Below are 24,457 nucleotides of genomic sequence, written 5' to 3'. Positions count from 1 at the left end.
CTTTTCATTTGACCAGCCTCCTAGGCTGGACTGATCCTTTCTCTCCTCCCTTAGGGACTTTCCTAACTTCCTTCTGTAAACTAAGGAAGCAACACACACATGCAAGTCCTTCACTTACAAATATGCTTGGAAAAGCTTTTTTTTTTTTTCTCAAACCTTGGTTTCTGTTGTAGGCGGTACATTCCCTAGCACTGTGTGTGTGTGTGTGTGTGTGTGTGTGTGTGTGTGTGTGTGCGCGCGCGCGTGTGTTCTGTCAATGGGGAGGAGAAGGGAAAAGGGGAGGAGAAAAAAGGAGGAGGAGTAGGGAGATTCATTCATCCACTTTCACAAGTTGTTGGTATATAATGGGGGTTTCCGGTATAGGGAGAAGCCAGAAGTTTCAGAGTGAAGGCTGCAACAGGGCAAAGTCATGCCAAAGGGAAAAAGTCCAGAGCTGGACCCAGAAAGAAGAATGGGAATGGTGGAGGAAGGAGGCAATGATCACAGGACCAATCATAGCACCAGAAGAAACCCAAGGAAAATGAACCCGGCTGTCACTTTCTGCATGCTTTTGGTCTTCATTTTTATTGTTCTTTTGGTCTATCTGCTTGTGGAAAACTTCAGATCTCAACAGGAAATGTGTGCAAGGGGTCAGGTAAGGCAAAAAGTGCTTTTGACAGTAATGTGAGATGGAAAATTAGTGCTCTAGTTGGGCACATTCAAAGTCGGGGAGAGGTCCAGTTTGCCAGCTATGGACCTGGCCAAGAATTCAAGAGATAATATTGTAGAGAGGCAAGCACTAATGCTACCACATGGCTCTGAGTATGCCTCCCACTTCTGGCTTTTTCTGTTAGTTCATGAAAGGAGCCAAGGTGCAAGGAAGTTATGATTTTTTGCTACTTTATAGTTTATGAAAAGAACCAGAGTCTAAGAAATTTATGATTTGGGGCTACTTTATCTTGTAACCATGGAGCAGAGAAAGAATCCAAATTCCTTCCATAGCTGATACTCAATGATCTCTCTCTCTGTGTCCAAAAATTAAATCATTTCCCTGATTCTGTCATTCTTTCTGATTTTCCTAAAATCCAGCCTAAAGGAAGGGAAGAGAGAAATCTAAAGTAGGACTTATAAATAGCAAAACCTCAACTCCAGAAAAAAAATTGTTATTAAAAATTTTTGATCTTGAAAAGAAAAAAAAATCTTTTGTCAGGAAAAAAAATGAAATTTGTACATTCTGGAGATGACTAATCTTCTATCTCTCAAAAGTAGTAAATCTTGGTGAAAAACAAAGCATAGAGTATCATTTAGAGTTCAATTCTCCAAAATCTTCTTTTACCATTTAGTGGCTATACAACCCTGGGCAAACAATTGAAACTCTATTTTCCCCAGTTTCCTTGGATGAAAAAATGGGGTAGTTCTAGCTAAGCCTGTAAAACTTCAAAGCCAAAAAATGGAAGGCAAAAGCATCATTTGTTTGTGACTGCACCAGCCTGGGCAATAGGAGCAAATAAGAGGCATCTGGACAGAACACCTATATGTTCTTCTTGTGTGAACTCAACATTCCACAATATGATTGTTATATTCATCATAACACTGTTAGTATTAGAGTCAAACATAAGATATGCCTAGTCTATGCTAGTAGGCCCTATACATGGTGGATCAGTTTCTGAAATGGCCAAAAACTAAAAAAACTTTCGTTTTTAGAACTATATCTGTAATCAAAAGCAATTTTATAGTTAAATATTAACTTCTCCCCTCAAAACAAAAACTGATGAAAAGACATTTACTGTAGAAACAGATTATAATATTTACAATATCCACTTCAGTCCTAATTAATGAAATGCATTTATAAACCTCTAGATATACGGGGTGTCCCAAGTGTTTTTATGGAGTTTTAAGATTTAGCAGCTTAATGAGACCGGTTATTATATTATTATTTTTGGTGAGAGTTTTCTCTCTCAGCTTTATCCATTGAAACTGAAGAGACCCTGCCATATGCAGTCTGAAGCAGACACCAAGAGAAGGTTGAGTTAAAAGGGACCTTGACAACTATTTTGTTCATTTTTAGAGAAGAAACTGAGGTCCAGAGAGGACAAGGTAACATCAAGAGCTAAGTTGAGGGTAGGACCCAAGTCTGTTGATTCCCAGTCTAAAGCTCTTTCTGCTGTTACACCTTTAATGTTTGTTTTACTTAAGACTATGCACAAAAGTGACTTGGTGAGATATATACAGATTCTAATTCTACTGATACACAGTATCATATGCTTTGATCCTGGCGGGTCCTTCACTCACAGCCATATCCATTCACAAGTTGTTGGTCTAGAATGCAGTATACAATCCCTCTATCAGTGGTTGTATTGTGAGATTTCAGCTGAAGTTGAAAAGGCAACTTTTCAAAGGTTGACAGCAGTACCCCTTGTATGTTGGCAAGGACAGGAAACAGGTGATTTATGAGGAAAGATACTCAGGACTAGTACCTAGAAAAGGTGAGATGTGGGAAAATTTTCAGCCTTTGGTTAAGCAAGAAAATAAGACTTGACTCTCTCTGAAAGAGGAAAAGTGAAAAAGATTTAGAGAACTGCCTTATAGAAATGAAAGAAATCTTAGGGATCACCCAGTCCAACCTTCTCATTTTACAGGTGTTGAAATAGCATTCTTCAAAAGGAAAGGGAATTGCCCAGGTCCAAAAGCAGGAAGAGAGTTTAGGAAAATGAAAATAAGCAAACAATACCACCCTAACAAATCCAAATCATTCAGAGAAAATTTAAACCAAAGTTTATTTGTCCATGTTCTGTTTATTTTGTTCTCAGACACCTCATATATATTAAATTATTTGATCTTCCCAACAATTCCCATGTGAAATTATTGCAACTGTTCAGTAATTTTTAGTTGTATACAACCCTTCATGACCCCATTTGGGATTTTTTTGGCAAAGATATTGGAGTGATTTGCCCTTTTCTTCTCCAGTTCATTTTACAGATGAGGAAACTGAGACAAACTAGGTTAAGTGACTTGTCCAGGACCACATAGCTAGGAAGCATCTGATTTTGAATACAAGAAAATGAATCTTCCAGACTTCAAGCTCAGCACTCTCTCTTAACTACCTGTGAGACAGATAATACTATTATCCTTGCTTTGTGGATGAGGAAACTATAGTTGAGAGGAGTTAAATGACTTGCCCAAGTTCACACAGCTAGGTCAGATTTGAAATTAGTAACTCCTTATTCCAAGTCCAGCATTCTCTGTCTGACCTCTTTGCCTTCAATGTAAAGTTATGTAAAGTTGAGTTACTCACTTCATTTCTCATTGTCTGTTTCCTCATCCATAAAAATGTAAATAATAATCCCTACGTTGCCCTGGATTGTTGCAAAGGTCAAATGCAATTTGCTATGTAAACACATGCTATCATGATTATCTCCTCAAAGAGTGAGCCAGGAAATCAACTGTCCACATGTTGACACTTACATATGGGTAAAATATGTATAATCTAAGTTTCCCTGAGAACTTGATAAATAATCACATAATCATCACAACTCCATTTCCATAAAGCTGAAAGATTTATACAAAGCTCTCTTCTGACAAACCTTGGAGATAAGTAATACAAAGAGGAGTTTCCCACATTACCAAAGAAATATTACCAAAGGCTCACAGAGACTGAGAGGCCTGTCCCAAATTATGCATCTAGAAAGTTGCAGAGCTAAGATTTGAATTCTAAGCTCACTTTTATTTTCATTTTATCCATATATATATATATACACACACACACACACACACACACACACATATATATATATATATAGTGTAACATTTACTGCTTAATATTTACTTCCTCTCTCAGTTTCAATTTTCTGAACTGAAAAATGAAGATAAAACTTTACAATTCCTATCTTGCAAGGTTATTGGAAGGAAAATAATTTTGTCAAGTTCGTGAACTATAGAAAATATGTTGTTATTATTGTTTAAATTTAGAAAGTAATCTATATGCATCAGCTAGTAGCATAGTAGATAGAGCAACCCCCTGGAACCAGAAGGACCTAAGTTCAGATTCAGCCTTGCCATCTATATGATCTTAGATAAGTCACTTAACCTTGAATGCCTCAAAAATGTAGACTTGGACTCTAAAAGGCCTTATTTTGAATCTAGCTCCAAATATCTAGTGACCCTAAGTAAGTCACTTAATTTTTCTGGGCCTCAATTTTCTTATCTATAAAAGGAAGGTATTAGACTCTACTATGTCCAAAGTACCCTGTGGCTTTAAATCTATGTACCTATGATTCTTTTTTTCCTCAATAGTATTTTTTTAAAATACATGTACTTATTTGTTTGTTTGTTTGTTTAAATGCATGCAAAGATAATTTTCAACATTCATTTCTGTAAGATTTTGTGTTCCAAATTTTTTTCCCTCTCTCTTTCACCACCATCCTCCCCAAGACAGCAAGCAATCTGATATAGGTGAAACATGTACAATCCTTCTAAATATATTTTCACATTTTTCATATGTAAGAAAAATTGGACCAAAAGATAAAAAATGAGAAAAGAAAAAGCAAACAAATAAACAAAAGGTTAAAAATATATACTATGCTTCAATCTATATTCAGAACCCATAATTCTCTCTCTGGATGTGATTGATATTTTTCATAACAAGTCTTATAATTTTCTTGGATGACCACATTGTTGAGAAGTCTATCATAGTTGATTATTATATAATCTTGCTGTTATTGTGTACAATGTTCTGGTTTTGCTCACTTCACTCCTGGTTCTGCTCACTTTACTCAGCATCAATTCATGAGTATTTCCAGGCTTTTCTGAAATCAGCCAGCTCAGTATTTCTATATAGAATAATAATATTCTATTACATTCATATACCATAACTTACACAACTATTTCCCAATTGATGGGTATCCATTCAATTTCCAGTTCTTTGCCACTACAAAAAGAGCTGCTATAAACATTTTTGCACATGTGGGTCCTCTATCTTCTTTCATGATCTCTTTAGGATACAGACCCAGTAGTGATACTGCTGGATCAAAGTGTATACACAGTTTTATAGCCTTTGGGGCTATAAAATGTAAGTATGTGAACCTATGATTCTGCACCAAATGACTTTGTAATTCCCTACTTTCTATTCAAGGTCTAAAGCAATAACAACTCCCACTCCTATATTGTTTATGCTGTATTACATGGCCCCATTTTCCATATCTTCATCAGACAGATACTGCCAGATACAGCAACTGGATAAGAACTCTACATGTCTACCAAGTTAATGGCTGGTTTGTTTTTCCAAATACTTTTTCACCCCTAGCTCCAAAGCAAGGCAACTCAAGCATTTGTGGAATCCAACAAGGGAGCCAATACTTCTGAAGCAAGACTAAGATTTTGAGAGCCAGCTAGCAATTAGAATCATATCTCTTGATCATTCAGGGTACTTCCAGTATTAGCAAGTTTGTTTTCAGTCCAATTGAATGAATGGGAAAGAAATCTTCTCGTCTTTTCCTTCTTCACTGCTTCTCCTCTCTATGCAAAAGAGGGAATTTAAGAGTTCAGTCTTATTAATTTGTAAGGTAGATTTATATTTATATATGTATGTATGTATGTGTATATGTATGTATATATATATATGTATGTGTATATATATATATATATATATATATATATATATATATATATATATATATATAACTTGTGATTTCATAGTCTTGGGAAAATTGCCTATGACACTAAGAGGTAATGAATAGTAAAAGTAATTTCATGAGACAGCACAACCATATGTTAGGGATTATGTGTTAGGAGAACTTCTGGAAAAGCTTAGTAAGTACCTATTCTGTATCAGGCACTGTGTTAAGCACTTTATAAATCTTATCTCATTGGATCCTCACAACAACCCTTCAAAATAAATAGGTGCTTATCCCCATTTTACAGCTGAGAAAACTGAGGCAAATGGTGATCAAATGACTTGTCCAGGGTGACAGCTGGTAAAGTGTCTAAAACTGGATTTGAACTCAGCTTTCCTGACTTTAGGCCCAAGTTTTCTAGCCACTACACCACCTAGCTGCTTCTCACATATAAATTGTCTCTTCTAATCAAATAAATATAGTCACTGTTTCATTTTCACATTTGTATCACCAACATCTAGCACAGTGTCTGGCATAATGCAGAAACTTAATAAATGCTGCTAATTGACTGGTGATCTGACAAAATTCAAACTTTATCAAAGAAGAAATAGCAGACTGTATTTCTAGCAGAAGTTTATTGCCAAAAGTCTAACTCTATTCCCTGACCCATAATTTAAAAGTTAAACTAATAGTGTCGTTCCTGTAAATTCAATAGAATAAAACATTTCATCTTAGCCAGCCACCCACACGAGAAACAATGTCCAGCTGCTTAACATCCCAGGAACCTGATGGGCAAAATCTGCTCCCTGCACATGATGTACTCATGCAGACAACTATATTCCAGGGAGAAACTAAAATAGGGAAGGAAGGGAAGTTTTAACCTCTTATTTGACTTGTAAGTGAAATGACAGAACTCATCCTGTTGGATCTGTTAATACATTTTGGCTAAGAACTTTTAACTAAGAATGTTACAAATTATTATATCAAGCTTCGTTTCATTGAATTAAAATGAAACAACAAATAAACATCTAAAACCACAGGTAAGAAAGTAACTTTAGAACATACTACACTAGAACACAGATCAGAGAATATTAGAATACAAAATAAAAAATGGAAGAAAAATGAGAAGGAACCTTAGAATACAGAATAATAGAACTATAAGGGACTTAGAACAGAGAAAGTTGGAATAAAAAGGGACATAGAACATAGAATGTTAAAATTCAAGGGGACTTAGAATATAGAATGTCTAAGATAGAATAATAGAACTAAAAGGCCCTAAAATATAGAATATTAGAACTAAAAAGGATTTAAAACATAGAATACTATAACTAGAAGGAACCTTAGAACAAAAAAAAAAATGTAGTCAGAGCTATAACTAGCAATTATGGCAAATAGAAGGAAACACACAAAGTGATGAGCTGAAACAATTATGGTATCAACTTTTTAAATACAGATTCATTTGAGGGTGGGAGATTCATTTGAGGGAAGACACTGAAGCACAAGATCTTAGGGGAAGAGACCCCTGGGGAGAGAATGCATCCAGTTAGGGGTGGTGGAGGGGGAATGGAAACATTGGAAACAGCAAGTCAAAGCTCCCATGGCTGTTGTAGTGGGATTGGGTCTATGCATTTCCAACCTGGGAGAGATGGGGCATATACGTGCACCTGTGGACACATACACACACACACACACACATTGTAAAAGAATATAGTACTGTAGAATGGTATAACCTTAGAAGTGGAAGGCACCTTAAGATATAAGGCTTTAGACCAAGTTGACATTTTACAATATAGAATGATAGATTTGGAAAGAAGTCAGAGATGATTTAGAACCTCTTAACTTTAAAGATGAGAGAAGTTAACTTGACCAAAGTGATATAGCACATTAGTGTAAATCTCCTTCTTTGTAAGTCTGTTCTTCCCTATACATACTTCTCTTATAGTCTAGCAAAATCTTACTAGATGGAAATTAAAACACAAATCAAGAATACTTTTTATCAAAAGCCTGATTTCTAAGTAGTGATTAACAAAGATAAAAATGACATGGATGGAGGAGGGTTGTAAGAAGGCAAAGGGAAGAATAAAAATTTAAAATTATGTTTTTAGAATAGTTTTGAGTTTGTCTAGGACTGTGCTTATTACTTTGTTTCCATCTTATATTAAGATTATAATTGATTACATCTCTTTAATGAAATTGTTTACAGCCCAGAATATTCAAAATGGTTGAAGAAATGGTTTTGAGAATGATATTTAAAAGATCTGGATTAGGTAAATTCTCCAGACTTAGCTTGGTGAAAGGAAGATATCTGTATTAAATTAGTTCAATCATCACCAATCAAGAATAATCAAGACATTGAAAATGGACTCTTTGGGGAGAAGGAAATGGGCAGGGGGTGAGAGGGGGAAAGAGACAGGAAGGAGAAGGGAAAGAGGAGGAGGAGAGGGAGGATGAGGAGAAGGAAAAAGAGGAGAAGGGAGAGAAGGAGGAGAAGGAGGAGGAAGGAGAAGAGAAAGAGTAGGAAGAGGAAAAGAAGAGGAAGGAGGAGGGGGAAGAACAGGAGGAGGAGGAGAAGACAATGAGAAAGGGCACTTTAAATCAAAGGATTAACCAAGGTTCATTGAATATTTCCTCTCAGAACAATCCATTCATAACTTAAAGGCAATGAATGGATGATCTATTAAAACTGACATACGTCATTCAGTTCAATGACCCCTAACAATAGAGATTGCACATGAAGGCAGAATCACAACAATATTTACAAACATGGAGTTTTTATCTCCATAGCATATGACTCTATATAAAAGCATGGCAGATGATAAGACCAAACAATCCAATAAAATCGTATCTAAACTACTACAGTAGTAGTAGACTAGTCTTATCTGAGAAAGCACAATGTCTGTGAATAATTGCTCAATTGAATGATCATGTAAATGCCTGGTGATAAAAGAAAGTTAAATATTTCTTGAATGTAAACAAGAAAAAATGAACAGAATTTAGAAAGCTAAAATGCAGGGAAGTCAAAGCACCATATTTTTCCACCTTGTCTTTCTCCTAATGCCAAATATAAAAAAAATAATAATAACATTTTAACCCAGAATTTATGAACATGGGGAAGAATATTAAGCAGTAATAAGATTCATATCCTTGTCAGTTTATTTTGGGAGGTAGTAGAAAAAAGACCTCAGAAGCCATCTAGTTCAACCTCTCAATTCTAAGGTTCAATATTCTCACAGAGCTTCAGTAATTTACCTACACAAGTAATAAAATCAGAAGTGAGATTTGAACCCAGATCTCTACTCCCTGAGCCACTGTTCATTTCACTCTACCACATGGAGTTAAAGGCCCAGGATTTGAATTCTGACTGCTATTTGTTGACTGAATGATCTTGGGCAAGTTATATCTTATCTCTGTAAGATGGTGGGTGTTGGACTAGGTCTAAGGTCCTTTCCAGCTCTGATGTCCCATGATTATGCTGTCAATTCAACTCACCAAAATCAAGTTTATGTAAGTATATGCAAGGTTTTTGTGATTAGCACTAAAGATGTGACAAAGTTCTTAATTTCCAAGTCTAATAATTCATTAACCCATTTGCTTTTTAATAAGGGATAAGTAAACATAGAAGACAGAATTAAAGATAGAGTGCATTGGCGCTTTAAAATTAAATGAGAAAGAGTTCCTTGAGAAAATTCAGGCCAACATCTCAGTGCTAATCTAATGATAATAATCAACTCAAAAGAGCTGAGATCAATTGATCAATCAATTAGTAAACATTTATTAAGCATCGCCATGTGCCAGGCATTGTATTAAGCACTGGGGTGTTTGATAGAAGTTAAGTAGTGAAAATGCTAATGCTGATCAAGGTTATTGCCAGGTTATTCTGAATTATTAAGCAGCAGTTATCATGAGCCAAATGAGAAAGAAAAAGATTAGAAACAGAGCAACAAGTGCCTGAATGGTTGGAATTAGTGAGTCAGGGATCCCAAGTTATGAGTTAATCAGTCTTGACAATAAAGCAGATCTTGTAGATCTACTTCATGATTATTTCACCCACCCTTGATCTTGGAGAAGTGAAGTGAGTGGGAATAAGGTGGCTAGCATACATACTGACTGCTGCGCTATCACTGAGTCTTGACTTAGCAAAGTTTGACCAATGGCAGATGCATGGACTGTTACTAATGATAGATGTTATTTAGGCTGAACATTAACAAAATACTATTCTTCAAGAACTCTACTTTTGAGCATGGCAGTACAAAAGGGAAGAGGAGGAAGAGAGGAGGAGAGAGAAAATAAGAGAGAGGTTGACTGAGAGACTCCCTTTCAAGGGAGAGAAAAAAAGGAAGAGAGTTTGAGTGAGAAAGGAGACAGTGAAACATAGACAGACTCAGAGGGAGGCAGACAGAGAAGAGGAGAACTGATAGAGAAACAGAGAGAAGGAAAAAGGAAGAGAAGAAGAGAAGAGTAAGAGGAAAGAGAGAGAGAGAGTGAGAGAGAGCGCATATTGGGGGTAATAGAAATTATAAAGTGCAAGGATTTGGATTCTAATCCTGGCTTAGTTATCTTATTATAAATGTGATCTTGAGTAAGTCACTTTTTTTTCCTATGGACCTCGATTTTTCTATGTATGAAATAAGGAAGTTGAGGCCATTTCTTATATCCTCCTGTTAGTGTTTTCCTTCTCTTTACATAAGGTGTGAGTTTATAATGTTTAGGATTCAGATCTATCAGTTACACATAATTAGTATATTTATCAAGAAAGCAAGAAATCCAGCTATCTGCACTGACTACCCTTAAGAGTAAAAAAATTCTAGTTTAACAAAGACAGTCTTGGAATTATATCCCTTATCAAAGAGCTTTCAGAAAATTTGAGACGATCATGTCAAACCACAAAACTTGCATAATCCTTTACAATTCAAAAACATTGTTTATCTAACAAAAGGGGAAAATAAGTCAAAACCATATTTGTGGCATTAAATCATGACAAAGCAGTAAAATGCACCATTTCGGGCTTCAGAGTATAATAAAAGTGTTGCAAATCATAGATAGAGATTCCAAAGAAATTATTAGAAGAGGACAATTCTATCTGGTCACATCCCAAAGATTATCATCACTTCCTGGTACCTTGAAACACATGACAGTAATGACACCAAACAATTTATCTTGATCAAGAGCCAGGTGTTTAATTTAGCTCCCTCATTAATTCTATAATGGTATTGAACCCTTTTAATTCTACTTATAAGCTCCAGACTTCCATTTTCTTCTTCTTCATCTGTACCATACATACTTGTCTGTTCATTGATCCCCAGTAGAATATAAACTCTTTGAATGAAAAGACAATTCTCTTTCTTTTATGTCTTCATATTTGCCTAAGGGATTTGCATATAATAGAGATTTCTATCGACTTCTCAAAGGTTGTTATGAGGAACAAATGAGATAATAATTATAAATAGCAAGCACTATATAAAATTTAGCCATTATTGTTAGCTATTATTTCAGATCATTCAAAATCAATGAAATGTTTGTTATATGTGTATCAGCATCAGCAGCACAGTGTTTTCATCTTTATAATGTTGTGATTTATCTAAAACTTTTCAATAGCATTAAATAATAATACTTAACATTTACATAGTGCTTACTATATCAGGCACTGTGCTAAGAGCTTTAAAATTACTATATTATTTGATCCTCACAGCAACTTTGCAAGGGAAAGTGCTAGAATCATCCGTATTTTACAGATGAGAAAAGTGATTTTTGAGTGACTTGTCCAAAAATCAAACAGCAAATAAATGTGTGAGGCTGAATTTGAACTCACATTTTCCTGACTCCAGGTCCAGCATTCTATCTACTGCATCCCATAAGTGATTCAGTTGAGTCAAAGAGAAGTTAAAGCCCTGACCCTCAAGGGATTTATACCAGAATGTGGAAATATACTATGTTGAACTTTTTTACCTAGCACCCCATAGATAAAAATTTTCAGAACACTGAATGAATTTTTTGTCCTTTTTGATTGGGACAATATGAGTCAAACACAGAGAGGTATGGGATAAACATACTGGGAGTAAATATCCACCCACCCCTTCACTTCTAGTCACCCCACCTCATGCATACACACATATACACACACACATACACACACACACACACACACACACACACACACACACACACACACCACACTTCAAATCTTCAAATAAAAGGGAACAAGGGGAAGAGGAAAGAAGACATAGTTACAGAAGTTTGTCTTTTTCCAAATTATTGTTCAGTTTTGGTTTTATCTTCCTGCCAACAAAATAAGACTTTGAGGCTACTCGGGTGGAAAAAGAAAGGGGAACTGGAAATGGGTGGAGAGTTGAGATGAAAATGAAGAGAACTAGGAAAAGGGAAAGAATCCAAAATCATCAAGCATTTATTAAATACCTATACCCACTATGTGAAAAAGAATTGTATTAGCTATTGGATTGTATTAGCTAGTGAAAAAACAATTCCTTTAAAGCAGAAAGCTCAGGGGGGAGGAAATTTCAACCAGTATTTCTGATAAATGCCTCATTTCTAAAATATAGAGAGAACTGACTCAAATTTATAAGATAAATCATTTCCCAATTGATAAATAGTCACAGCATATGAACAAACAATTTTCAAAGAAATCGAAGCCATTTCTAGTCATTTGAAAAAATGCTCTAAATCATTATTGATTAGAGAAATGCGAATTAAGACAACTCTTGAGGAACCACTTCACACCTCTCAGATTGACTAAAATGACAGGAAAAAATAATGATGAATATTGGAGGGAATGTGGAAAACTGGGACACATGCATTGTTGATGGAGTTGTGAAATGATGCAAGCATTCTGGAAAGTCACTTGGAACTATGCCCAAAAGGGGATAAAACTGAACATACCCTTTGATTCAGCAATATCCCTACTGAGTCTGTATCCCAAAGAGATCATGAAAAAGGGAAAAGAACCCACATATGCAAAAATGTATATAGCAACCCTTTTGTAGTGGCAAAGAGCTAGAAACTGAGTAGCTCTCAGTTGGGGAATGAACATAATAAGTTATGGTATATTAATGTAATTGAATATTATTGCTCTATTAAGAAATTATGACAGACAGGCTAATTTCAGAAAAGCCTGGAAAGATTTGCATGACCTAATGCTAAGTGAAGTGAGCAGAACTAAAAAAGCATTGTACACAGTAACAACAAGATTGACTCTTTTCAACAATGAGGTGATTCAAAGCAATTCCAATAGACTTGTGATGGAAAAAGCCATCTACACCCAGAGACAGAACTATAGAGCCTGAATGTGGATAAAAGCAAAGCATTTTCACCTTTATTATTGTTGTTATAGTTGCTTGTTTTTCCTTTCTTATGTTTTTTTCCCTTTTGATCTGATTACTTTTCTGTGTAGTATGACAAATATGGAACTATGTTTAGAAGAATTGCACATGCTTAATCTATATCAGATTGCTTGGAGAGGAGGAAGAGAAGAGGAGAGGGAAAGACATTTGGAAACAGAGTTTTGCAAAAGTAAAAATTAAAAACTATCACTGCATGTACTGGGGAAAATAAAATACTATTAAAATTTTAAAATAAAAACAATTCTTTCTCAAGGAGTTTATAATGTACTGGGGGATAAAGGGAAGAGAAAGCATCAAACGACCAAATGACAAAATTGAGTTCTCAGAATTAGAATGCTATTTGTTCCCCAGGGTTTAGATACAGTTTCTTTTTCCAACTTTCAAAAATCAAGAAACATTTTTTTTTAATTTTCCAAATTGTGGAACCTTTATTTGTAATAAAACTGTATTAATTATCTTCTAAATCCCAGCTTCTGTAGTTCACAACTCCATATGAGGTCTAGTAACAATGTGGGGTTCACAAAATTATAATTTATTATCAATAAATGTTTGATTTGTACAACTATTTTATATACCTATATACCCAGGGCCTTGTAAAAAAAAATTCAGGCAAAAAGGTGTTGCAGAAGTTTAAGAAACTGCTATAAATAAGTCTGATTGAATCTGGGAACAAATATATGGAGGAGGAGGTGGAGGAAGAGGAGGAGGAGGAGGAGGAAGAGAAGAACGAGGAGGAGAAAAGGAGAAGGAGAAGGAGAAGGAGGAGGAGGGAGGAGGAGGAGGAGGAGGAGGAGGAGGAGGAGGAGGAGGAGGAGGAGGAGGAGGAGGAGGAGAAGAGGAGGAGGAGGAGAAGAAGAGAAGAAGAAGAAGAAGAAGAAGAAGAAGAAGAAGAAGAAGAAGAAGAAGAAGAAGAAGAAGAAGAAGAAGAAGAAGAAGAAGAAGAAGAAGAAGAAGAAGAGAAGAAGAAGAAGAAGAAGAAGAAGAAGAAGAAGAAGAAGAAGAAGAAGAAGAAAGAGGAGGAGGAGGAGGAAAAGGAGAAGGAGGAGGAGGAAGAGAAGGAGGAAGAGGAGGAGGAGGAGGAGGAGGAAGAGGAGAAGGAGGAGGAGGAAGAAGAAGAAGAAGAAGAAGAAGAAGAAGAGGAGGAGGAGGAGAGGAGGAGGAAGAGGAGAAGGAGGAGGAGGAAGAGGAGAAGGAGGAGGAGGAAAAGGAGAAGGAGGAGGAAGAGGAGGAGGAGAAAGAGGAAGAGGAAGAAGAGGAGGAAGAGGAGGAGGAGGGGGGGGGGGAGGAAGAAAGAAGGAAGAAAGGAGGAGGAGGAAGAAAGAAGGAGAAAAGAAGAAGAAGAGAGTATGATTTGGAGATAAGATTAGAGGATTAAATTCAGAAATATAAAACAAAATGAAAAACAGTCCCTGCCCTCGAGAGGCTTATAGTCAACATTGCTTAAGTATAGGTCTGGCTATGTATCTCCCATATTTGTACATTTGCAGGGGTCCTCAAACTACGCTGCCAGCTGAGGACAATTATCCCCCTCACCCAGGGCTATGAAGTTTCTTTATTTAAAGGCCCACAAAACAAAGTTTTTGTTTTTACTATAGTCCGGCCCTCCAACAGTCTGAGGGACAGTGAACTGGCCCCCTATTTAAAAAGTTTGAGGACCCCTGTATGAATGTCTAATACCTTTAGAATAAAACATGAGGTCTCTGTTTGGATTTTAAAGCCTTTTACAAACTGACCGTGATTTCCCTTTCCACACTCATTCTGTTTTATTCTTATTCTTCCACTCTATATTCTTGGGCAGATTGGCCTTCATCCTGTTCTTCACAGAGCCCTATCTACCACTTCTTCATGCTTCCACTGGATATTGCCTATTCTTGAAAGATTCTCCCTCCTTACCCCTGCTCATAGAATCCTCTTTTTTTTTTTCATGATTCACTTCAAGTACTAACCACCTTCAGTGCTCTACAGGACTAGAGTGAGTCCTCTAAATATTAGCTTCCTCCGTTTTATGCCACATTGTATTTATTTTGATTTTTTTCCTGTTTATATTTATATGTAAATGTATCATCTCCCCACCAAAAATGTAACCTTAAAAACAAGTACTTTATTTTTTGTCTTTATAGCCCCAGCATTTAAAACAGTGTCTAGTTCATAGCAGATACTTAATAAATCCTTATTGATTAATGACTGATTGAATGAACTGAATTCTACTTGTGAAATACCCTTACAAAGCTCTACAAGAGTTGGGTAGAACTTGTCTACACCAAAGTTTCTTAAACTTTGCATTGCAACCCCATATGGGATTGTCTAACTGAATGTGGGGATCATGAAGTTATGATTATCAGCAAATGTTTGATTTGTATATCTATTTTATATACTTATATACCCAGAACTGAATAAAATTTTTTCAGACAAAAAGGAGTCACAACTGGAAAAAAATTTAAGAAGCTTTGGTCTAGATGATTAGCATTCAAGCTGATTCTTTGAGACTTGGTAAAATTAATTCTAGAATTTGTTTTGGGTTCTTTTGGGAAGTATTTATTTATAATTTCTAATAAGAATTGAACATCATCTTGAATGTTTTATCCAAGGCAGTTTTTTTTATTCTGGGAAATACAATTTTTTTTCACATTTTACTATAGTACTCTGTGTTCTAAGTTAAAAATACAAATAGTATGGTACCATTTCTTAAACAGCTTACACAGTCATAGAAATAGTGCCAGAGAGCAAAAAGCTATAATACATGGTAGACTGTAATAAAGATCACAGAGAGATGCAAAGCAGGAAAATTTGTAAGTAAAGAGAATATTTTCATTTGGGTTGGGGAAGGCAGGAATCAGAAAAGTAATCCTAGATTAAGTGGTACCTGAGTTAAGTCTTAAAAGAAGAAAAAAAAAATTAGGAGATTATACAGTGAGGGGAAATAAGGAGGGACAGCCATTTGGAATGATTGTTTTCATTATCAAAACAGAATAAAGGGAGTCTGCAAGTGCCTGGATTTCACAATGTTGTTTTGTGGAATCAAAAAAATTGACTGTCCTTTTTCTAGACCATGTAGATAGGTCCTAATTGGATATATTTTGCACATGTAGTAGGTGTATAATGTAAAATAAATGAATGTTGAATGGAGGGATACCTTTGAATCTATATTAGTTCTGTCCTTAGAATCAATCTAGAATATTGGCTACTATAGATAAAGCTAAATTACCAGAACAGCACTTTCTACTGTATTGTTAGTGCTTAACTCTTGTCTAGAAAGAAAAAAGATAGCCATATGGGTGGCAGATGCTGACAAGTCCATCTTCTGAGAAGAGCACAAATTCCATTATGGTAAGCCACCCAATTAACAAACATGAGACTGGATGAAATAATTGGAACAAAAATAAAATCTAAACGATAAATCCAACTATAAATGTAACTCCAGAGATTTTTAACTCCAAGCATATAGCTACAGTATAGGTCTAAGCATAACTAGGCACTGAACAAATACAGTTGTCCTAATATGAGATTGGGAAATGCATTATAATGCATTTCCCAACCAGAGATATTTTAACAAATATTAGATTACTACATAGCAGAAATATTATAGAGAAAATACATAAAAGGTAGGGAGTTAAATAAAATGTCTTCCAAGGGGACCTTATAACTCCATGATCAATGAGATATATGCAAACCATTTTGCAAGATTCAAAGGACTTAATATTGATTTGTTATCATCATCATCATTATGAATATCTCTTCCTAAAAGATTAATAGAGGAGAAGGTAGGGGGCAAAGTATGGATATGGCAAGATTGTATCTCATTGGAATTAGTTAAAGACTAGAGATGTCTATCCTAGAGATGATCAGTGCAGAGATGAGTGATGTCTGCCATATAATATTTGAAAGATCATCATGCAGAAGAGAGATTGACCTTGCTCTGCTTAACCTCAGCAGTCAGAAATAGGAGCAATAGAGAAAAGTAACAAAGAAGCAAATTTTGGTTTGATGTAAGGAAAAACTCCTTGGCAAGTAGTGCTCTGGGGAAGTTGAATGGGCTGACTCCAAAAGTAGTTTCCCATCTCTGGAAATTCTCAAGCAAAGGTTGATTGACCACTTAATGGGTATAGTATGGAGGGGAATGGTTATTCAGGAACAGGTTGGACATTGGCTAATGAAGCTGAGGAATGTATAGTATTATTTGAAGGAAGACAACAGAACCTATTATCTAAAATGTTCCACATCCAAAGCAAAACCTAAACAGGAAAAGTAAAGCGTTTAGTTCATGCTTCTGGAATAGATTGAGAGGAAAATGAGATTTATTTGGAAACAATTGTGATGTGAGAACAAAATTAAAAAGAACACCTTGGAAACCTTCAGGCATATTCAGTTCTTCAGCAATAGCCAAATGGCAGCAGAAGTGAAATCTGGAGGTGTCTCAAAAATATAGTTGCCTCTGACCCAATAAATACATAGTTCCATCGGATATCTAGGCTATGAGGAGCTGAGATAGTTGTGCTTGAAAATGCATCAGATGATCCAGCCATTATGGAGAGTAATTTGGAACTATGCCCAAAAGGCTGTAAAACTGTGCACATCCTTTGATCCAACAGTGCCAAAAAGAGATCACAAAAAAGGGAAAGATCCACATGTGGAAAACTGTTGCAACAGCCCTTTTTGTAGTGGCAAGGAACTGGAAACTGAATGGATGCCCATCATCTGGAGAATGACTGAAAAAGTTATGGTATATGAAGGTAATGGAAAATTATTGTTCTATAAGAAATGATTAGAGAGGGTTGCCTGATGGGCTGGGAGGAATGGAAGTCTCTCCAGGCTGAGCCAGGAGCTAGGACATCCTGGAGTAGGCCAAGGCCTCCCAACAACTCAGAAAGCACACAGGATGTTGAAATTGTGCTACAATCTCCCCAAGGCGGTGGCTGCAGCCCCAGAGGTACCTCCCCTACCTGTGGGACCCCATTGTACATTGTACATTTTAACTGATAGAAGGTATTTCTGGACAAACTGAGAAAAAGAGTACCTCCTGGCCCAGTGGATGGACAGTGAGACAGACATGATATGGCAGATCCACACTCTGGACAGTGACATGCAGATCCTGGTCTATGAGAACTACAAGTTCATCTGTGCCATAGATATCATCTGTAAGATGAAGAATGATTTCTGAAAGATGGGGGACAAAATGGATCACCTGGCTGCCACTGTGTCCATCATCACCAACTTCAGCCCTGGCATTAGCGCCAGGCTCCAGGGCTGAGCACATCATCAAAATGGCAGGTTCCACTTGCTGAGGAAGCTTCCATTCCTGTTGGAATTGCCTTAGCACCTCATCAAGTGTGGAGTTGGGGGGGTCTATGGGCAGATTGTGCAGTACCAGTGCACAGGTTGTGCTGCAATAGTACCAGCACTGCCCCCTCTCACCCAGGACAATGGCCAGCATCACTGACCTCCTGGCCCAACAGTTGCACCACAAGTTCAGGGATGGCGGGGAAGGGGCCCCAGAGCTGGCTGAGAGCATAGAGCTGCCGCTAGCCTTGGGGAAGGGCTGAGTTGCTGTATGTTGAGTTTCTGGCCCATGCCTTGGGAAGCCTGAAAGAAGAGCAGGGAAGCCTGGAGCTCTCACTACCAGTGCTGGAGTTCACTAACCATGGTGGCAGTGCCTTTTTGAGTGGGCTTTGCCGACTGGTGGCATCCTACCAGGAGCTCTTCTCTGCCCAGGGCCTGGCAGGCATGGAGAAGCTAGTAGTCTTTGCCTGGAAACTAGGCAGCCACTACTTTGCTCTGCTGGAAAAGCTGGCATAAGAGCAAGGGAGTGGGGTCGGGCCCTGGAGCAGGCACCCTGGTGCCCACAGCAGAGCTGACAGAAAGAGTCATGAAGCTCATGAGACAGATGACCCTGATGGATGCAGGCTCTGGGTCTGGGGCCATCCTGGGCCACATCAAGGCCTCCCTTGCTGCTGTGCACCTCTTTATTGCCAAGGATGTATTCTCCAAAAAGGCCTATTTCAGGGGAATTCTGCAGGCAAGGATACCAGAGGGTCTCTTTTTAGGCATCATCTGCTCCCATTCCAGAGAGGAGATCCTTCTGCCACAGCTCAGGTGAGAAGGGTGGGTCACACCCCCACTCAGTTCCTGCTGCTCTCCAGCCTCCTCCTGGGCTATGAGACTTCCTCCATCTCCTACATCCTCACCCTCACTGATGGCAGTTTCTTGGACAGGACCATTTCCCCCATGATTCCAATGAGCACCTTCGGTGCAGAAGCAGGAGACTATGCGCAGGCTACTGACATCAGTCCACGGTCTGGTGGTGTCCCAGATGCTCCACAACAGTGTGGAGGCCCGTGACTGGCTCACTACTCTGGAGCCCCGCAAAGTAGGGGCCTTCATGAAGCACGTGGTGAAGGACACAGCTACCACTGATGTGCTGGTGGGGCTTTTGTACAAGGGTGGCCACAAAGCCTAGAGCAGCTACTCCAGTAAGAGGATTTTCTCCATGTACAGTAGCTCCCAGCAGTATAGGACCACTATACCCACAGATTTACTCCTAGTACCCCATAGACCTCAATCTTCTGAGCAAAAAGAAGAAGCTGTTCTCAGAGCACATTGATATCTTCAGCCCCATGGAATTCAACATGGTGATTGTCCTCAGGAGCATCCTCAAAATAAGTCTGAAGACCTTGGTGGAGTTCTAGCAGCTCCAGGTAGACTGCCATTTTCTCCAGCTTTAGACTTGGTGCTTTATGGCTGAGGAGGAATTTGTCAAACTGCTACAGGACGAGGTAGTAGCCTCTGCTGCTCTGTGCTAACTTGGCCCTGTGCTCATGGAGCCCTGCGTGCTGTAGATCATCTGCAAGCAGGGCTGATACACTCCCCCTAGCCCAGCCTGAGGTCTGCCACCTCCCTGACCAAGCCCTGGGTGTTTATTCTTTCTGTAGTGATGCAACTATTCACATTCTCCCTCTCTCAGAGGAGACTCTCTTAGAGAGTCTGTTCACCTTCTCATCTTGCCTGGGTCACTAAAGTATATTCTAAGAAAGAATGAGAAAGGAAGGAAGGGAGGGAGGGAGGGAGAGAGGAAGAGAGGGAGGGAAGAAAAAGAAAGAAAAAAAAGAAAGAAAAAGGAAAGAAAGAAATAATAAATAGGCTGATTTCAGAAAAGCCTGGAAAGATTTATATAAATTTATGCTAAGTGAAGTGAGCAGAACTAGGAGAATATTGTACATAGTACTCAACAAAGCTGTGATCCAGAACAATTCCAATAGACTTAGGATAGAAAATGTCAATTGCATCCAAAGAGAGAACTATGGAGAGTGAATGTGGATTAAAGCATAGTATTTTCACCGTTTTTGTTTATTTGATTTTTCTTTCTCATGTTTTTTCTTTCCACTTTGAACTGATTTTTCTTGCATAGTATAACAAATATGGAAATATGTTTAAAAGGATTGCACATGTTTAATTTTTGTCAGATTGTTTGCTATCTTGGGGAGGTAAAGAAGAGAAGGAGAAAAATTTGTAATACAAAGTCTTAAAAACTCAATGTTGAAAACTATCTGTACATGTATTTGGAAAAATAAACTACTATTGAGGGAAAAAAATAAAGTAGGGCTGGAAAAAATTTTTTAAAAATGCATCTGCATCCTCACCAATGAATAAAGATTACAAATACATTAATTAAGTTGCCTATTACTGAGTTTAAATTGCCTTCATACTAAATGATTTTGTCCCTTATTGCCATAGAGAAGCATCACTAACTATGGCATTGAATTGAAGTTAGTGGGATAAGGTAGCTAGGTCGGACATTAAGTGAAGAACCTTGCCTGCAATCAAAAAGTTAGGTTAATGATCTACTTGCCATTTGGGGGAGAGGTGGAAGGGGAAGGAAGGGAAAAATTGGAACAAAAGGTTTTGCAGTTGTCAGTGCTGAAAAATTACCCATGCATATATCTTGTAAATAAAAAGCTATAATAAAAAAAAAAAGTTAAGTTAAAAAGTTAAAGCTATTATCCCAATTTTACAGGTGAGAAACTGAGGCAGACAGGAATTAAGTGATTTGCTTAGGGTCACCGAGCTAATAAATGTCCAAAGACAAGTTTGAACTGAGTTTTTTGTGACTCTAGATCTCATGCCATTGTACTACTTAATTGTCTAAAAACATACACTTACAAATATAAAAAAGAAATAAGTAAACTTATATTCATTACAGAATGGGTAATAGTAGATTAATGTTTAAAGTTGGAGGAATTATCAATCTAAATTTAAAAAATAAACTTTCAACCAAGGATACCTACAAATGTGACTTCAAAGTCAGAAAGTTAAAGTACTAACAAATAAAGGCAAGTCATTTAAAGAGGAAGTTTAGAATCATTTCAACTGTTGTAGAAGCAGATCTGGGTAACTCAATGCTAATCAACAACCTTTTAGTTATAATTGCCCTCACCCCATTGTAACCATGTTGAGGAGAAACAGCATTTCTTTGTACCTGAAATTATTTTTAACCACATCTGTCTTTTCCAACAGGCAAGAGAATCTGACCGGTTGCATCAACGAGCATGTAAGTCTATTTATCTTCCTTTTACTTTCTTATGCTTTAAAAAAAAAAATGGTGGTAGTAGCTCTAAAGTTCTTCTTCAAAGATGGGGTATGTACAGGAAAAAAAAAAAAGGCACCTTAGCTAAGCTATTCCAGGTATTAGGATTGATGAAAATGTTTGTTGAATGATCCATGACCCCTCTGAAGGACTAATGATGAAAAATACTATCCATACTCAGAAAAAGAAGTGACTGTGTCTGAATATAAATTGAAGCATTAAAAAAAAAAGAAAATTTTCATTCAAAAATGAGTTCAACTAGATGGCTATTAAGCCTATTGCAAATATAAAACCCAATATTGTCTTTAGAGAGATTTTAGGGGGCAAAAATGTCATTTTTCCTACATTTTAGAAATGTAAATTTGCAAAACATTATACAGAAATAAAACTGTGCACCAGAAAAAAAAATTGAGTGGATTCTGATGGATTTTGTGCCCAAATTGCCTTTGCTTCAAATTCACCTGTGATCTGCATTTAAAGAAAGACCCTGCCCTATTCCCTGTTCCCAGGCAGCACAGCCAGGGCATTGCCGGATATAGAGGACTGAAGTAAGGCAGTGAGAATGGGTCTTTGCCAAAAGAGCAGACTAATATAGAGGAAAGAATTGAAATAGGCATCAGATGATCTAGTTTGGACTCTCAGATCTACAATTCATAGTCACCCTAAGTAAATTACAAAGCTTTCTGAACCTTTTTCTCTTTATCTATAAGGCAACCTAGCTAGAAAGCAAGGTGATACAAAGATCCACAGACTTAAGGGATCACAGGTCTTGGATTCACTTAGTACCTGTTTGAATTTAGACAAATCACTTAAACTCTCTCTGTACTTTAGACTTTATTTATAATATGAAGAGGTTGAGCAGTCTCTAAGGTTCCTTCTAACTTTAAATCTATGACTGTTTAGAGAATTGGTCCTTAGAAAGTATGGTCAGGGGACCCCTAAGAATTCCTGAAGTCCTTTCAGGGTATCTACCACATCAAAAGAATTTTCATAATAAGGCTAAGATATTTTAATTTCAAACATAGTAAATATCTATATCTATATCTATATCTATATCTATATCTATATCTATATCTATATATATATCTATATATATATATATATACACACACACACATATAAACAGAAGCTCTTGGGGGAGAGACCCCAATAATCTTTGTGAGTACAAAAAAATCCTGAGACCAAAAAAATTGAGAAACAAAATGCTAAGTAATCTCTAAGGTTTCTTATAGCTCCAAGTCCTAGATTGGTTAAGTTTTGCCTGAGGGCTCTTTTGGAATAAAGGGTAGAGGTTTGCAAGTTGAGTGACCTCTCAGATAATAGAAAAGAGGTCACCAAAAGTAAAAGGGGGGTATGATGGCCTTGCTTCCAATGAACCAAGAATACTTTCTCTTTCTAGTGGTGTAGACCCTTAGCATTCAGGTAAAACCTAGGAACCCCTTCTCAGAATAATGCTTTTAAAATACAAAGAGTAAGATTACAAAAGTTATCAATGAAATTTCTATTAAATTATCAAGAACTGGACTAGGCCATCCATGCCACTATGTCTAGAATTAAGAGGATTATAGGGATAACAAAAGAGAGAAACTATTAACTCCTCTGAGAATCAACAGATACAGACCATTGGAATTCATTATTATTGCCTCAAATATACTGCTCCAAGATTACCCAGCAAGTTATTTTTCAATAGTTTCTGACTCTTGGTTGACCCCATTTGGAGTTTTCTCAGCAAAGATGCTAGAATGGTTTCCATTTCCTTCTCTAGCTCATGTGGATAAGGAAACCGAAACAAATAGGGTTAAGAGACTTGCCTAAGGTCACATGGCTAGGAAGTATCTGAGACCAGATTTGAATTCAAGATGATATTTCCTGATTCCAAATCCAGTGCTCTATCCATAATACTATTTAGCTGCCCTACCCAACCACAGTGGAATAGAATTTAATCAAATGCTACCCAATACTCTTTCCAAAATACAAAATAGAATGTCCTCCTATCATCACAATTCCATGGCACCGCTACAATGCATTACTGTTAGCCTAAGGCAAACCAAGATATGTATGATTTATGTTTTGTCTTCTGTTGCAGATGCACCACCCAGGTCTAATGCAGATAAGCCAAGAGCTCACCTGACAGGTAATTTTTCTTTGCTGACAATAATTCATTCCCTAAGAAACAATCAAGTAAGCTAATGGTCAAGAGAGGAAGTTTTGGTATTATGCTTTGAATGGTTCCTGTGATTGGAAGGATATGGTTTTTTTTGAGGGTTTGAGAACAGAAGCCAGGTTTCAGAACTATGATATGTCATCAGTGAAAGAGTCCCTTCTATGAGGATATCACCTCTCTAAATGAAAATCTGCAGCTATTCTGCAACTTATACGTTTAAGGCTGTTGCTTGGGACATTGAGGGTAAATGATTTGCCAGAGCCATATAGCCAGTATCGAAGTATTGGAAGGGACCTATCTCATCTAACCATCCCCTCCACAGGGGATAGGAAGGAATCCTTTCTGCAACATATGGTCTTTGATGTTCACAGAAAAAAAAAAAGTTTTAATTGACCACAAATATTTCAATTTGCAAAAGGATCTCAGAGGATCCTTCTTAGTGTATCAGGACAGAACAAGAAAGCATGTTTCCTGCCTTCTAGTTTCCTCTCTCACCCTCTCACCAGGCTGCCTTCCATATGGAATAAATTAGGGCATAAAAATAGATATGACCTGAAATGACCCTAATATTTCATTTTAAGGATTTTCCAAAGTTCTAGGGTACAAAGTGATTGGCTTCAAACTGGAAATCACATTTATTCAGAAAAAAAAATTTCTTTCAAGACTGGGATTTCCAGTTCTTCTTTCTATGAGTGAACAAGACAAAAGTGTTACATGAAAAAACCCTTAGCATTTAAATTCTCAGGACTTAATTTCAGAATATTATTAT

General features: G+C 37.1%; 1 protein-coding gene across 1 annotated transcript in view; it reads left to right on the top strand.

Moving 5' to 3' along the window:
- The first annotated feature begins 223 nt into the window (after window positions 1-223).
- Window positions 224-24,457, top strand: part of TNFSF15 (TNF superfamily member 15) — a 30,422-nt gene continuing 6,188 nt past the window's right edge. Inside the window, exons 1-3 of the mRNA XM_051979509.1 lie at window positions 224-634; window positions 21,455-21,488; window positions 23,611-23,658. Coding sequence (XP_051835469.1) covers window positions 410-634; window positions 21,455-21,488; window positions 23,611-23,658 — 307 coding nt within the window. The 5' untranslated portion in view covers window positions 224-409. The remainder of the gene's footprint in view (window positions 635-21,454; window positions 21,489-23,610; window positions 23,659-24,457) is intronic.

The sequence above is a fragment of the Antechinus flavipes genome, chromosome 2, assembly GCF_016432865.1.
Source record: "Antechinus flavipes isolate AdamAnt ecotype Samford, QLD, Australia chromosome 2, AdamAnt_v2, whole genome shotgun sequence".
Taxonomy (NCBI): Eukaryota; Metazoa; Chordata; class Mammalia; order Dasyuromorphia; family Dasyuridae; genus Antechinus; species Antechinus flavipes.
The sequence above is the reverse complement of the archived record's forward strand: the minus strand, read 5'-3'. Positions and strand labels throughout refer to the sequence as shown.